This window comes from Microcebus murinus, chromosome 15, assembly GCF_040939455.1.
Source record: "Microcebus murinus isolate Inina chromosome 15, M.murinus_Inina_mat1.0, whole genome shotgun sequence".
Taxonomy (NCBI): Eukaryota; Metazoa; Chordata; class Mammalia; order Primates; family Cheirogaleidae; genus Microcebus; species Microcebus murinus.
The window spans coordinates 69,145,504-69,160,544 of NC_134118.1; the positions used below are offsets into that span (position 1 = coordinate 69,145,504).

Here is a 15,041-nt window from a genome sequence, read left to right on the forward strand (position 1 = left end):
GTCTTTTGCAGCTGGGACCAAGTTCTTTTACTTTTTTTGGAACAGAGTGTCTCTCTGTTGCCCTGGCTAGAGTGCCATGGCGTCAGCCTAGCTCACAGCAACCTCAAACTCCTGGGTTTAAGCAATCCTGCATCAGGCCCCACCCCCCAGTAGCAGGGACTACAGGAATGCGCCACCATGGCTGGATAATTTTTTCTATATATTTTTAGTTGTCCAGCTAATTTCTTTCTATTTTTTAGTAGAAACAGGGTCTCACTCTTGCTCAGGCTGGTCTCCAACTCCTAACCTCCAGGCATCCTCCTACCTAGGCCTCCCAGAGTGCTAGGTGGGGCCAAGTTCTGATTGGCAGATTCCTAGAGTATTCCCTCCTCCCCCAGGTGTGAAGAATTAGGGTGGGGCAGGACCAAGATGGAGGCAACAACACCCACTTTCATCCCTAGGAGGCCCAGCATCCCTCACAATCTATCTAACACAACGTATTTTTCTTGCTTTCTCATCATCTCCCCTGTCTTTCAAATTTCACCTGCCATTAGCTTATGCTGATTATCCTATCGCAAATGACTTGTTCCTCCTCCAAAATCCCACAGAAGGAACTTACAACATTTCAATTACACCTAACTTTAATAGCCCTCTCCTGCCTTGGGATAATTTTTCTATTATGCTGTTTATAAAGCTATCTTATGCTACTTAAATTACATACTTTCCTAGCAATAAGGAAGGTTTTCTAAGTCCCACAACTCCTACATAGTTCATATTCTAAAAGTCTGAATAAATTTACAGATGTTCTTAAAAATTATTTGCGATGTCTTCCTTTAGCAACATGGGTAGCTATGCCTGAATCCCAAAAGGGATTGGTTCACTCTCGCACAACTGCCCAGCAACTATGGAAATGAGCAGCCTCTCCATGCATGTAAAGTCTCCATTCCTACTTTTATTCAAACATTTACTTACACTATGAAGGTAAAATACATTGAAAAAGGAATGGAGGTAGCCTTCTTGCCCTGGAGCTGCAGGGAGGTGCACTTCAGTGAGCTATACAAAGGGCAAATTTCTACTTTCCCACACTCTTTCTCCTTTTATTCCAGCTCAGGGATTTATTACAAGGACGTCCTACAAAACGCTGCAGGAAAACGATGCAAGGCTTGCAGGCCAGGAGCGGGAATCTAAAAAAAAAAAAATCTGGTCGTAAGCCAACACTCAATAACCATCCCAGATCTCTGATGCCAGGAATCCCAGAAGAGTGCATTCTGGGTTTGGCAAACTTTTCAGCTTAAATTTTAAATTAAAACGATATGTAAAAACGTACCAAATTAATGGTACACAGTAACTACGTGAAGTTCCTAGAGTCTCGCAACCCAGAGTTGCGTGATTTCATACTAATTTGCCAATACCAAGCTCAATATGCCTATAACAACACAGAAAGCAACACTTTGGATTACTATGTTAAAAAAAAAAAAAAAAAATCTGCACATCACCTAGGACAGAACGTCCCCGCGGGCCCGGAAAGCGCCACGCCTCGCGAGAGTTGGGAGAGCATTGACCCCGCCCCGAGGAGGGTGGGCGGGGCCCTGGGGGATCACGCGTTGGGCGAGAACGGGCTGTGGGGTATGCGCCGAGTTGGCGGCCGCGACCTTTCTCGCGCGGGTCGGCTCGGCGCGCGGCTATGGCGCGGAAGTCGAACTTGTTTGTGTTGCTTGCGCCGCTCCTGCTCGGTCCGGCGCTAGTGCGCGGCTGCGGCCCTCTGCCCCTGGTCCTCAACACTTGGCCTTTTAAGAATGCAACCGAAGCAGGTGCGGAGCGGCGGCCCGGGCGGGGGGCTGCCCTGCGAGAGCTCGCCGGTGGGGCAGGACCAGCCGGCCGGCCCCTCTGAGGGGGGCAAGAGGCAGCCTGGGCCGCGCCTCGCCTCTCTCAGCGTCGCGACGTCCCTTGCGGTCGACCTCCACTCCATCCTCCCTGCCACTGCCGCGTTTTAGGCCCTGATCACTTACTCCCGCTGTGCAGGCTCCTGCGCTAGTCTGTTTTCCACCCTGCCGCTGCCCTCAAAGTTAAGGCCTTTTGCTTTTACTTCAGTGGCACCTACGCTTTTTGCCTGAAACCCGGCCTTGCCAGGGGCTGCCTGCTTCTCCGCCTCTGATTTCTAATCCCTCACTTGTCTGTAGTACTCTGCACTCCAGCTTTACTAACGATTAATAATTTTCCAAACCTACAGTACTCTTTCGCATTTACTTATTTTTTTTTTTTTTTTGCTGCATGCTAGCGTAGCAAAGGTGGTACTTGCCACCTAGAATGCGAGTTTCCAACCTTGCCTGCACGTTAAATTTATCTGCGGAGCTTCTCAAAAGTCAACCTGCCCAGGTACCCCCTCCTGGGATTGTGATTTAACTGCTGGAACCAGGGCATCTGTTTTTTTTTTGTTTTTGTTTTTTTTACAAAGCTCCATAGGTGATTTGCAGTTGCAGTTGGGGTTGAGAACCACAAAGCTAAGGTATCATCTCTTCCTGGCAGCTTCCCTCACTTACTGCCCTCGTGCCCAAGCTGAGTTAGTTTCCGCTTGTCTGTGCCGTATTATCCTACGTAACCACTGTCTTGGCCTTTTCGCAGTTTGTTATGCTGTTTATTTCATTCGCTTCAAGACCTACTACTGCATGAGTAATTTCAGACCCCTCTAACTTTCCGGGGCAGAACTGGCTCCAGAACTCGGGGGACCTAAATTTGTGTGTTATAGGCAGTGCATATGATTCAGGGAAAATGAGGAAACGGTGTGAAAAAGATATTCCCAGCGATAATGACGGAAAGAAAGTGCAGCAGCCTGGGCAGGGGACAATTCTGCGAAAGTTGCTGCTTTTGAAAGGGGGGACGTCTCTAAATATACTTTCAAGCCTGGAGGTACAGTAGTCATGCTTAAGAAATGCTTAAAGTGTTTACCAACAATAGCAACTGCTTTTCATGGAATTCTGTTTTTATCCGTAAAGGAATTATCCCTTGAAAACTTCCTTCTCCCCCCCACCCCCCAATGTACGAGGGTCCACAGAACATAGCATAGTGCTAAAAGCCATGGCCATTGGACTCAAAGTGGCTACATTTGAATCCTGACTCTGCTACATACTAGCTGTGTGACCTTGAGCAAATTACTTAACCTCTCTGGCTTTGTTTCTTCTTTAAGAATGGTAATTGCACAATACTTACCTCAAAAGCTGTTATGAAGATTAAATGGATCAATCCCTGTAAAGCCAATGTTGTAATTATTTATTTGCTATTACAGTATTATTGAGACTTGCTGTGATAGGTGTTACCTCAATAAAAATATCAGTAATGCATATTTTTAATAATCTTACGATGAATTAGAAATTTATAAGGCTGTGATTTAGCAGATTTTAAATTGGGCTGCTTTTTAGTAGTTTTGATTGTACCTTTTAAAATAAAGGAGAAGATACTTTTTTTCTCACAAACACAGAAAACTAGGTTTTAATAAATGAAGAAACCCTACACTTTGTACCATTAGCCAAAGTCTCTGAATTCTTCATGGCATCTAATTATATAATTTGTCTCTGTCACTTTGATTTCTTTGTAACACTTCATAAACTAATTTGGTAAAAATTCAGCTTAACTTGGAGTAAATGTGGGAAAGTCTTTAAAAATTGGAGCTCACAAAACGTTTTTGGCTTGTTGCATTTGGCATTGGAAAGATAATGTAAATATAAAGAAACATTATTGGGATTTTATTAACAGCATGGAGGACGTTAGTATCTGGAGGTTCGAGCCTGGATGCCGTGGAGAATGGCTGTGCCACATGTGAGAGAGAGCAGTGTGATGGCACTGTAGGCTTTGGAGGAAGTCCTGATGAACTTGGAGAGACCACACTAGATGCTATGATCATGGATGGGTGAGAACACTCTTCAGGGCCTGTGTATCTCTGTGCTCTCTATTCGTGTTGAGTTACATTCGGAGCTGTGGTCTTCTACTGAGAGCAAGATGGAAGAATGCATGAGTTTTGTCACGGATAAAACCCCAGGCTTATTGTACTTCACCTTTCCAGACACAAAGAGTTTCTCTCTCAAATGAAAAAAAAGAAATCATCATAGTAATAGAAATATGACTCAGAAGTAGGTGGTCTCCTTAGAACAGGGAGAATCCCAAGCTATGGCAATACGTCTCTGATCTTATAAATAATTATATACCTGCCACCCACAAGTCCTGTGTCTTGCCTGATCTGGAGCCTTATATCCCGTTTCAAAAGCCGTATTTAAAATGAGCTAGGAGAAACTGAGAATTTTAGTGCTGTTGAGGTATTTGGTAAATATATCATCTTTCTATTTCTTCCTTAATTTTGTCTGATTGTGGGAATCTGTATGAACTTCATGAATATCTTGTCACCTTTGTGTTAAGATGAGGGAGTTTATCTTACAAAACACTGTTGCTTGGAGAAAAGAAATATTTTCTCTATCAAACTATGAAAATGCCTTAATGAATCTTACTGCATTTTTTTTTACAGCACTACTATGGATGTGGGAGCAGTAGGAGATCTTAGACAAATCAAAAATGCTATTGGTGTGGCACGGAAAGTACTGGAACATACAACACACACACTTTTAGCAGGAGAGTCAGGTATTTGTTAACTATACTGAAATTTTTTCTAGGATTCTGTCTATACTTAAAAGTTAACTTATGGAGTTAATCAGATATTAAGTAAAACAGCTGGAATTTGAACCTAGGTCTGCTCTTATCCACAAGTTAACTTCTAAATCTCACTTTCTTCCTCTTTAAGATAAGGTGGGAATGGAAGGAGTTTTGTTATAGCAGTGTCAATTATTTGAATGCCTTCCAAGTTATATACCAAAACTTATATTGTGACCTGTAGTCAAAAATTACTGTTAATGATGTATGATCTAACAACTCCACTAGGCTTCCTTCAATTTTGTTGATTGTACAGAATTGGAAACTACCTGACAGGTGAAAGGATCTGCTACCATTCATTGGCATCCAGTTGTCCCTTTGGTGTCTCAAAGTTCTTACCAGAGTTTTTTACACCCTAGGCATTGCACACTGATCAGGGGAATAAGAGTCAGTATTGGCGAGAAGTGTGCCTTTTCTTTTGTAAACTTGGTAGGAGGAGGATGTGCAGATGCAGTAGGAAAGGAGAACTGTCATAACATACCCCACGGGTCTCAAGCAGATCAGTTTTAAGAAGCACATATGAAAGCTGAAGATCTAGAAATTGATTCCCTTAAAACTGTTCATGTCTGAAGACTCCCCTGAAAGTCTTTGTGTGTCCCCTGATGTCTTTGTGTACCCCACTTAAGAGACAGTTGACATAGAACATCTCCAGTACATATATTTTGTTTAAAATATACTTGATTAATTTATACTTTTTTTCCAATCTCCAGCCACCAAGTTTGCTGAAAGCATGGGGTTTATCAATGAGAATTTATCTACTAATACTTCTCGAGCTCTTCATTCAGATTGGCTTGCTCGGAATTGCCAGCCAAATTATTGGAGGGTAGGTAAACATATTTAGTTTTAAAGGGCAAATTGTCTGAAAATATTGAGTGACATCTCTTCTGCTCTCTGTTGCCTGCCTGTTATCTAGGGTGCTGGTTAGTTCCCTGGCTGCACATCAGAACCAGTGATTTAAGTTGACTCTCTGGGCATAGATGTTCCTGAACGCTCCCTCACTATATCCAATGCACATCCAGGGTAGAGAACTACTGGTCTCTGGTAGTAGTCTTCAAAATGTGAAGGTTCTGCTGTGGAGAGGGGGCTGCCTCAATCAGAACTGCTCTGCTTATATTGTAACAAAGTCCAAAAAAAATCAAAGTTTGGAAACCATTAGTTTGACATATTTCTTAGATTTTATCTGTGTGCAGTATATCCGGTATCTTGTCTTTATTTGACTTGAGGATTTATACTGTTAGATGTCTAGTATGTTACTAGTGGGATAATTTGCCTTTAATAGGACTTTTAGCTTAAATCAGTTTGCCTTTGCCATACAGGGTCCTTCTGTGGGATAGCTTAGTCTCCCATCTGTTTCTTTATAAAGTCCTAAATGCCTCTGAATAACCAGCGAGCCAGGAGTCACTGGGGTTAGCACTTGAAAGAGGCTAATCATAAAACAAGGTTAGGGGAGGCACCTCGTGCACTAATGTGAAAGACTTGAGTAATAGGTTTCTTGCTTCAATACAAATCTATATACGTAGCCTAAACTTATGAATTTGGATTATATTCTTGAATCCTTAAGATTTATAAAGGGATCTTACAAGTATAATTTAGAATATATTCACATAAACCTAGCTTTGGGGGAAAGAAAGATTTTAATACCAATTTTAGTTTAAAGCTCAGAATTCTTCTTTGGCCAGAGAACAAATTCTGAAATTTAAAGGTCAAGTGTGCACCTAATTCCTTTGAGGATTAATATCTAATTTTTAAAAAGTCTTCCTTTGTATCAGCCATTGTACTGAGCATTGTAGGTATATGAAATGAAAAATTAGGGAACTGTTCTATACAGTATATCTAACCCATATTATGTAATTCTGAGAATAGAATGGGTATTTAGCAAAATTGTATATCCATCTGTTTTTACATAAGACTTAGTTAATCCTTAGCTTTTATTTCTTTAAGTTACCAGATGTCTTTTTGGTTTTTTCCTAGTAGTTTGTGATTGTATGTAGCTACTTGCCAATTTCTAAAAACACACTTTCTAAGAAATAAAACTTAAATTTTGTTTACAGAATGTTATACCAGATGCCTCAAAATACTGTGGACCCTACAAACCACCTAGTATCTTAAAGCAGGATGATCCTACCTATAAAGAAACAGGAGCTGACCGTGGTCATGATACTATTGGTAATTTCCTTTTGTACAGTTTTTGTGGTTAATGTTTAATTAATTGCCTTCCTGTGGATCCTCTTCATCCCCATTCATGCATCAGAAATTGATTTTGATTGTTTTAACTTCCAAGTAAGTATGTCCCCCTAGATAGAGACATAGATGTTATCTTAGCATCTGTGTACAATTTTGTAAATTATTTATACAAGACCCCTAGAATTCAATGACTATTCACTTGTGGATTTTTAAATGTTTATTTGATATTTAGTTTCTTGATAATTTTATGTTTGCCATATTCAAGTGACTTTAAATAATTTTTTCCAAGCTGTAACGTTGAAAATTTGCATTGGTCTATGTCTTAGTTCATTTGCTGCTGCTATAACAGAATACTACAGACTGAGTAATTTATAATCAATAAAAGGTTATTTGGCTCACAGGTCTGGAGACTGGGAATTAAAGAGCATGGTGCCAACATCTGGCAAGGGTCATTCTGTGGCTGAAAGCAAAAGGGCGTGACAGAGAGAGGGAATCAGGCTGAACTCATCCTTTTTATCAGGAACCCACACCTGTGATAACTAAGCCACTCCTCGAGATAACAGCATTCCAATCACCTCTTAAAGGCTCCACCTGTTAACAATGTTTAAATGGCAATTACATGTCCAAAACATGAACTTTTGGGGGGGACACATTCAGACCATAGCAGTCTGTATCAGTGATTTTCTTTGGCATTACCTTTGAAATGGTATTGAACAGTAACTGAGCAATTAGAAGAGTAAGAGGACGTGGAATGACTGCCAAACAAAGCTGTGAAACCAGCAGGACGTGAAGGCCACAAATTGTCCACTGGTACAATTTTCTGTATTCCCAATTTTTTGTTTTATGCTACCTAAAATTAACAAAAGAGTATATGTTACTTTCTTAGTCAGTTTGGGCTATTATAACAAAATGCCACAGATAAGGTGGGCTATCCACAGCCAAAGTTTGTTTCACACAGTTGTGGAGGCTAGCAAGTCCAAGATCAAGGCACTGGCAGATTCAGGTCTGGTGAGAGCCCATTTCCTGGGCTATCCGTGGTGCCTGCTCACTGTGTCCTCACCTGCTGGGAGGAGCAAGCTGGCTCTCTGGGGCCTCTTTTATAAGGATACTAATCCCAAGCTCTCGTGACTTAATTATCTTCAAAGGTCCCACCTTCTAATACTATCACCTTGTCAGTTAGGATTTCAATATATAAATTTGGGGAAACCCAAACATTTAGACCATAGCAATTACCAGCTCCTCAATTATTTGGTTATATTTGAGGTAAACTTTAGATATCTACAATGTTTTGTTTTTGTTTTTTTTTTAACTTCTAGGCATGGTTGTAATCCATAAGACGGGACGTACTGCTGCTGGTACATCTACAAATGGTTTAAAATTCAAAATACCTGGGTTAGTGTTTCCAAAGGAACAGATCACTGCAATGAATGTTGAGTGTAAAGCAGTATGTGCTAGGTGCTCTGGTTGGGGGGTCGTTGCAATATACAGCCCTAGCCTCACAGGCGAGATAAATGAGTATGAAAGCAAATGCAATACTCTCTGCTGAGTGCCAAAGGAAAGGGAGACACAGCCAGTGCTGTAGAATTCGTTGGTGGTGGAGGTGATCTTTTTAAGCTGGGATAGTTAGGAAAGCCAGTAAAGGATTGCTGGGAGCTGAGCCCTGGGTCCCCAGGAGGGAGAGGGGAACATGCAGGCAAAGGCATAGCAGATACAAAGTAGTGCACACTTCAGGTTCAGGGATCCTGCTGGCTGGGAAGGAAGTTGTGTACATGAGGAGAGGGTGGGATTGGGGGAGCAGTGGAAAATAAGACTGCAAGGGAGGGCCTGAGCCAGATTCAGGATGTCTTAAGTCAGTTTAAGGAGTTCTGGCTTTTGTCTTGAAATAGTAGAAAAGCATTAAAGGTTTCTTCCTAGAAAAAAATTGGTAAAAGTTTGGCACATTACATAGGAAGCAGGAATAGATTAGAAGTAAGGGAAACCAATTTTGAACCTGTTGAGAGAGTTTAAAAATTAGATGATAATGGTAATAATAGATGAGTCGCTATAAATCTCTGCCATCTTGGTATATAACTGGCTTATAAATTCTTTTTATTAACTAATTATTTTAATTGACAGTAAAAATTGTGTGTATTTATGGTATACAACATGATGGTTTGAGACATGTATATATTGGGGAAAGGCTAGATCAAGCTACTTAACATGTACAATGCCCCACATACCTATTTTTCTGTGGTGAGAACACTTAAAATCTACCCTGTTGGCAATTTTCAAATATAGACTATATTGTTATTAACTGTAGTCACAATATACATATAGTAATGCTCTTGAACTTATTGCTCCTCTCTCACTGAAATTCAATGTCCTTTGACCAACATCTCCCCCAGCCTCTGGTAACCACCATTTTAGTCTCTAAGTTCAACTTTTTTGCACTCCACATCTGATAACAAATTGTTGTATAGTTAACATAGGTTTGTGGAAACCTAAAACCTACACGTTGAAAAACTAATGAAAGCCTTTTCTCTCTGTGTTCTGACGAAGAATTTACTTAAAATGATAATCAGTGGCCAAGTGGAACTATCCCCTATTTTTGAAACAGCTCTTGACATAATTTAGCTTATGCTGGATTTCCTGCCCTAAATCATCATGCTCTGCCCCACACAGCCGCATAGGAGATTCACCAGTTCCTGGATCTGGGGCCTATGCCGACGATGCCGCGGGAGCAGCCGCGGCCACTGGAGATGGTGATATATTGATGCGCTTCCTACCAAGGTGCGGCTTCTTAACACCTGTGAATTTTAGAGACCCTTAGATATTTTCTCTGTCACGATAGGAAATAATTTTTGCACTGTGTAATCTGAATTCATGTGCACAAGAGCATGTTAGAAACTGCATACACACTTTCTACCTGTCATTTTGGTAATGATCACTCAAGTAATCATAGCCCTTTGAAGCATTATAGTATTGCTCACCCACTTCGCAGGTGAGAATACTTAGGAGCCACTTAAATAATTGATGCAGAGATGCTGAGTAAAGGAGCTGTGATAAAAGTAGAAAGTTGAAGAAAGTCATTGTGTACCATTCTAATTACTACAACTAGATTTTTACACATACACAGTATTTTCCCCTTTGCAGCTTCTTTTTACATTTAAATATAACCTCTATTGGCTATGACTTCTGGCTGTCATTACTAAGGGACGGTTATTCAGCTAAAGCCAAAAATAATAGTCTTCATCTGAAATTAATGGGTGGATTAGTTGAAAAGATAGACATTATATCAAGATTTACTTGCTTTGTCAGTGCTTTAATAGGAGTTACTGACTCCTGTCCATTTCTATGTATTCTGTCACTTGTGCCTGTGCCGGTGGTTTTAAATTTCTAACTTCAAGTAGCCCTCTCTGGAGTTATTATATTTTTTATTCAGTGATACTAAAGTTTCACCTCTGTTTAAATCAGCTACCAAGCTGTAGAATATATGAGAAGAGGAGAAGATCCAACCATAGCTTGCCAGAAAGTGATTTCAAGAATTCAGAAGTATTATCCCAAATTCTTCGGGGCTGTTATATGTGCCAATGTGACTGGAAGTTACGGTAAGTTGTATTTGGATTTCATATCTTTGTGAACTTAACAAATGTTTATAAAACATGCACTTTTAAATATGGCAGTGTATGATATACTGTATCCACTGGAAGAAGGGGTAATGTAGAGTAGGCACTGGGTAAATGTTAATTGATGATCTATGAAGACCCACAAAGTGTTAAAATATACCTAAAACCCTCTGTGGGAGACTGCAGGCAGCTGTGATCCTGCCTGTTGGCTGTTCATTCTTATCTTTCACATCTGTCCCAGATGAAGGTTGGCGTCAGCTCCAGTACCTGTTGAGATGGGCTAATCTCGCAAATGCTTTAACTAATTAGAAGTAGACCGGGATAAATTATTTTCCCTGTTTCTTTTCTGTTCATTATTTAAATGTCTCAGCCAAGTAGATGTTCTTGGGGCTCCAAAGAACAAAATATATTACTAATTAGTAAACCAAAGAGGTTAGCAGAATTATTTTTACACTGTGTTGGAGGCATGTCGTTTGCTTCATTTACTTTCCATATGAGCCTATCACAGTTTCAAAGCGTTTTAAGATCAACCACTGCTGATTCTCATTAGTGACTTTTCAGATGAGGAGGATATACAGCTTACTGATCAATATGACTTATTAGGTTAGACTGCTTATTATTGTTCTTTGATCTTTTACTTCCCACAGTTCTGTATTTGAAAAACTTGTTTGAAGAATACTTTATTCTTTTTTAAGTACTAAGACACAAAAGTCGATAAAAGTTATGAGGGGGAAAGGCTTTAGGTATAAAATAAGTCAGTTTTATTGATTCCTTCTTAAGAAATAAACCTTATTAGATGGCTCGAAGTTGGAGTTAACGGAATGGGAAAATGATAATTATATAATTGTAGATGAATTTAAAATTGACTAATTCTTTATATTAAAAGTAATGACAGTAGAGGGGGGGAACCTTCCTCCCTCCCCCCACCCCGCAGGTGTTTGAGTTAAAGAAGATGAACTTGACTAAACAGATAGCATCTTGACAGATAGGTCCTCTGGCTTTCTGTGAGAGTAGAAGATAGAAAAGAATAGGGAGCAGGGGCAGGGTGGGGGTTGGTTATGGGTGATTGATGGGAATGTTCTGGTGGCTAGGGAAATAAAGGTTTTGGAATGTGCCTGGATAATTTTTTCTAGGGAAAGGATCTGAAAACAGTTAAATAATAGTAACAATGACAGCATGTTTATGGAGCCAAAAAAAGCCAGTTATCTGAAGTTCTGAGACATGGCTTGCCCACTACCTTTCTTTCCTCTCGTGGACTGTCACTGCTGAGTACCAGGGAGGATGACACTAGTAAACTACTGTGTGGCTCAGTTAGACATAAGGTCTACAATATCCAGGCAGTATGTATATTGGTTGTCAATATGTGCATCCTACGTCTAACCAAACCACTTTCTCATTTTATGACCCCAGGTGCTGCTTGCAATAAACTTTCAACATTTACTCAGTTCAGTTTCATGGTTTATAATCCTCTAAAAAACCAGCCAACTGAGGAAAAAGTAGACTGCATCTAATCCATCTTTTCTGTCAACATCTATATTTAAAGAAGAAAGAAATAAAGTCTTAAAAGGTTGCTCACTATCATTGTATAGTGTTCCTTAAGTATTCTCAAGTCTTTTTGTAAAATAAACACAAAAATAAACTTATGCTGAAGTGGCACTTTCACTTTCTATAACTGAAATGTTTTTATTATCTATTTTTATTTAAGCTTTTGTATATCCTCTGAAAATAAATATGTATATATGTGTATTATATGTTTAAATTTTAGGTGATATTTGGATTTCTGATCCATGTTGCAAGAAATTGCTACTTTGGGGATTTATTTCCCACAGTGATATAGTAAAACCAAAAGAAACCATCTATCTTTAAATGCTTAAAATAATTAGAGTATACAAGTTTTTTAGACCTAAAGAAAAAGTAACAGTGAGTCTCAGCATAATTAGTCCTGATTGAATTTCAGTATGTGACAGTGATGTGTCTCTTATCACTGATTATTAGTTTAACCTCATATTCCCTAAAAGCTTTGAGGATGATATTAATAACATATAGATTCTTTTGTTTTGCACATATTAGAAGATATGGGCAATCTTCTGATGAGCCATTGTGTTGATATTATTTGCTTTTTTTCCGTCTGTTGGAGCTCTCAATGTGTGAAGATTCTTAAGCCACAAAAATCTCTGATCTTTTAGCTACTAATATTTAATATTGATCATTTCTTTTGAAAATGATTTGGGAAACTTGATCTGTACTATAATTTTACTAATCTCTTGTGCAGAGGTGGGTATTGCAATTAGAAATAAGTCGATAAATATGTTGTCTAGCTTGGTATTGTTTTCCTAACTTCTGAATTAACTGTATGACTGACAACTGTGCAGAAGTTGTATCTGTGTTTTCTCAGCATCTTTTCCTTTGAAATTATTTTTTTAATCAAGAGTCATTAATAAAACTACATGTACAATGTCCTCAAACATTAGTATTTCTGCTGTTTTTTTCTATACTTAATGTTTAATGTTCTTTATAATCTAGGGTAGAAAGCTGTGTTTTGAGATTCTCAGACTTTGTCATGTAACAAAATTGTCTGGAGAGCCTCTTTGAACGTGCCCTCTGTCCCACTAAATCATACTCTCCTCAAATAAGGACTTAAAATCTGGAATTAGCAACTTTTAATGGTAGCCTGAAAGCTAGTTATGAAACAACCCGACAGCTTCACACTCACAGAAGAGGAAATGTTACTTTTGAGGGTTCCCATGAGGTATGCTTTCTGATGCTGGGCCTTGGAAAAAGGGGGGTGGAAATGAGATTTAAACTTACAGTATGTTTCCTTTAAGATGTTATTCCTGTTTTGCGTATTTGCTATCCATTAATAAGTTAGGCAGTCATTTACCACCAGGAAATGGAGAATGAAGTGTAAAGTATTTATATCTTCACTCCCCAGCAAATGAGTTTAGCTGACAAAAACAATCCACATGTGTTTTTAAAAGATGTTTTCTCTTCAACTCACATTCTTCCTGATAGAAGTAATCCCTATAGAGCTAAAATAGAAAGACAGAAATAGAATTAGCTTTGGAAATAACATTTTTAAAGTTCTATATTTGACTATAATATTAATAGTATTTAAATACTGCAGATGCATTATCCTTTCTTTTGAGAAGATATAATTTTTTTCTTGTTGCTGCTGATGCTGTGTATAGAGGGAACTCACTTTGATATGTCTTGATATCAGTGTTTACTGGGGTTGTAGGGAAGACACGAGAAACTCGTGAAATAGCACCATTGGTAAAGGCAATTGGGAGCCACTCATAAATATATTGAACTTAGAAATGGTTCACTAAAACTTAGAAAAAGCAAGAAGGTAACTTGAGAAGGGAACCTTAGAAAATCTGATCCTGATCTAATGTTTCATGGCAAACAGTAGTTGGTGGTTTGTTTCTCTTCTGTCCTGGTTGTGTTCCCACATGGATTGCATGGCTGTCACAGGGCGTGGGGGCAAGGGAAGGGAGATGGTTGCAGAGCTTTCGTCCCCATTCTGGCAGGTTGTTTTCCTTTAACCTCATAGAAAATGTCATCACTTGCTTCATACTAAGATGAAATTAGATTGTCCTAAGCATATATATGGATTAAGCAACTTTCCTAAGTGATTCTGAGAATATATATAGTCACTTAGATTTTTATTATCAAGTGTTCTACTCTCTATTTCTCTAAGTCGATACAGATACTGTGGCAATATCTAGAGAGAGACACAGAAAAATATATCTGTATATGTGTGTATATGTAAATATATATATATAAAGAGAGCTATAAAACATTAGATGGTGAGTACAAATATAGTATTTCTATCCTGGTTTCAGTTTACATCTTTCATCTCATATAATATTGGTAGCATAGCCTAGGAGTTTAGTGGACTTTAAGTCTGAGCATTGTCTTAGCTCAGTTTAACAGCAACACTTAGAAAAAAGGAAATGATTTTGATACCAGCAATATCAAAATTTCTTGATTAATACCCCAGAGGCCTCAGATGAACTTCACTCAACTGTTTTGTATTTTCAGCACAATAGGCAAAGAGGAAAATGTTAACCACAGTATATAATAAAGATTTTGGTAATTTCATGCTCTTCATTTATTTGCTTTGATTAATCCTTGGAACAAATTTTTTTAAATTAATTATTTTACTTTCTTTATTTAAATGGGGCGACAAAGACTCTTCTTGTGTGTTATTATTTCTTCCAGCCACAGTGTTTGCCAAACATTTCCAGCTCTGCCTTCCTGGCACATGGTAGGACTGGTCATCTTGGAACCCTGTCATTCAGTACAGCCACGTGACTACTTCTGGTGATGAGTTTTGTGCAGAAACGGAGTGAGACCTTCCCCACAGCTTTTTTCCCCAAGCCTGACAACAGGATTGTGGCTGCTCCCATCAGCTGTGTCCTTGGCTGACCATAATGAGCAGACCCCCAACAACATTGCACAGTGGGCATGGAGGGTGAACAAGAAATAAGCCTTGGTTAGTGTGATCCAGCATAAACTACCTGCTATGCTGACTGATATATAACATATGCTTAAGTAATTAAGTTTTACAGAGAT

At 39.0% G+C, this 15,041-nt stretch overlaps 1 protein-coding gene across 1 annotated transcript; it reads left to right on the forward strand.

Annotated features, from left to right (window-relative positions):
* Positions 1–1,563: 1,563 nt before the first annotated feature.
* Positions 1,564–12,135, forward strand: AGA (aspartylglucosaminidase). Its single transcript, XM_012770733.2, has 9 exons — positions 1,564–1,790; positions 3,730–3,883; positions 4,493–4,605; positions 5,385–5,497; positions 6,726–6,840; positions 8,175–8,250; positions 9,520–9,627; positions 10,312–10,445; positions 11,874–12,135. The coding sequence occupies exons 1-9, from the start codon at positions 1,664–1,666 to the stop codon at positions 11,972–11,974; spliced, it is 1,041 nt and encodes a 346-aa protein (XP_012626187.1). The 5' UTR covers positions 1,564–1,663; the 3' UTR covers positions 11,975–12,135.
* The last annotated feature ends 2,906 nt before the right edge of the window (positions 12,136–15,041 follow it).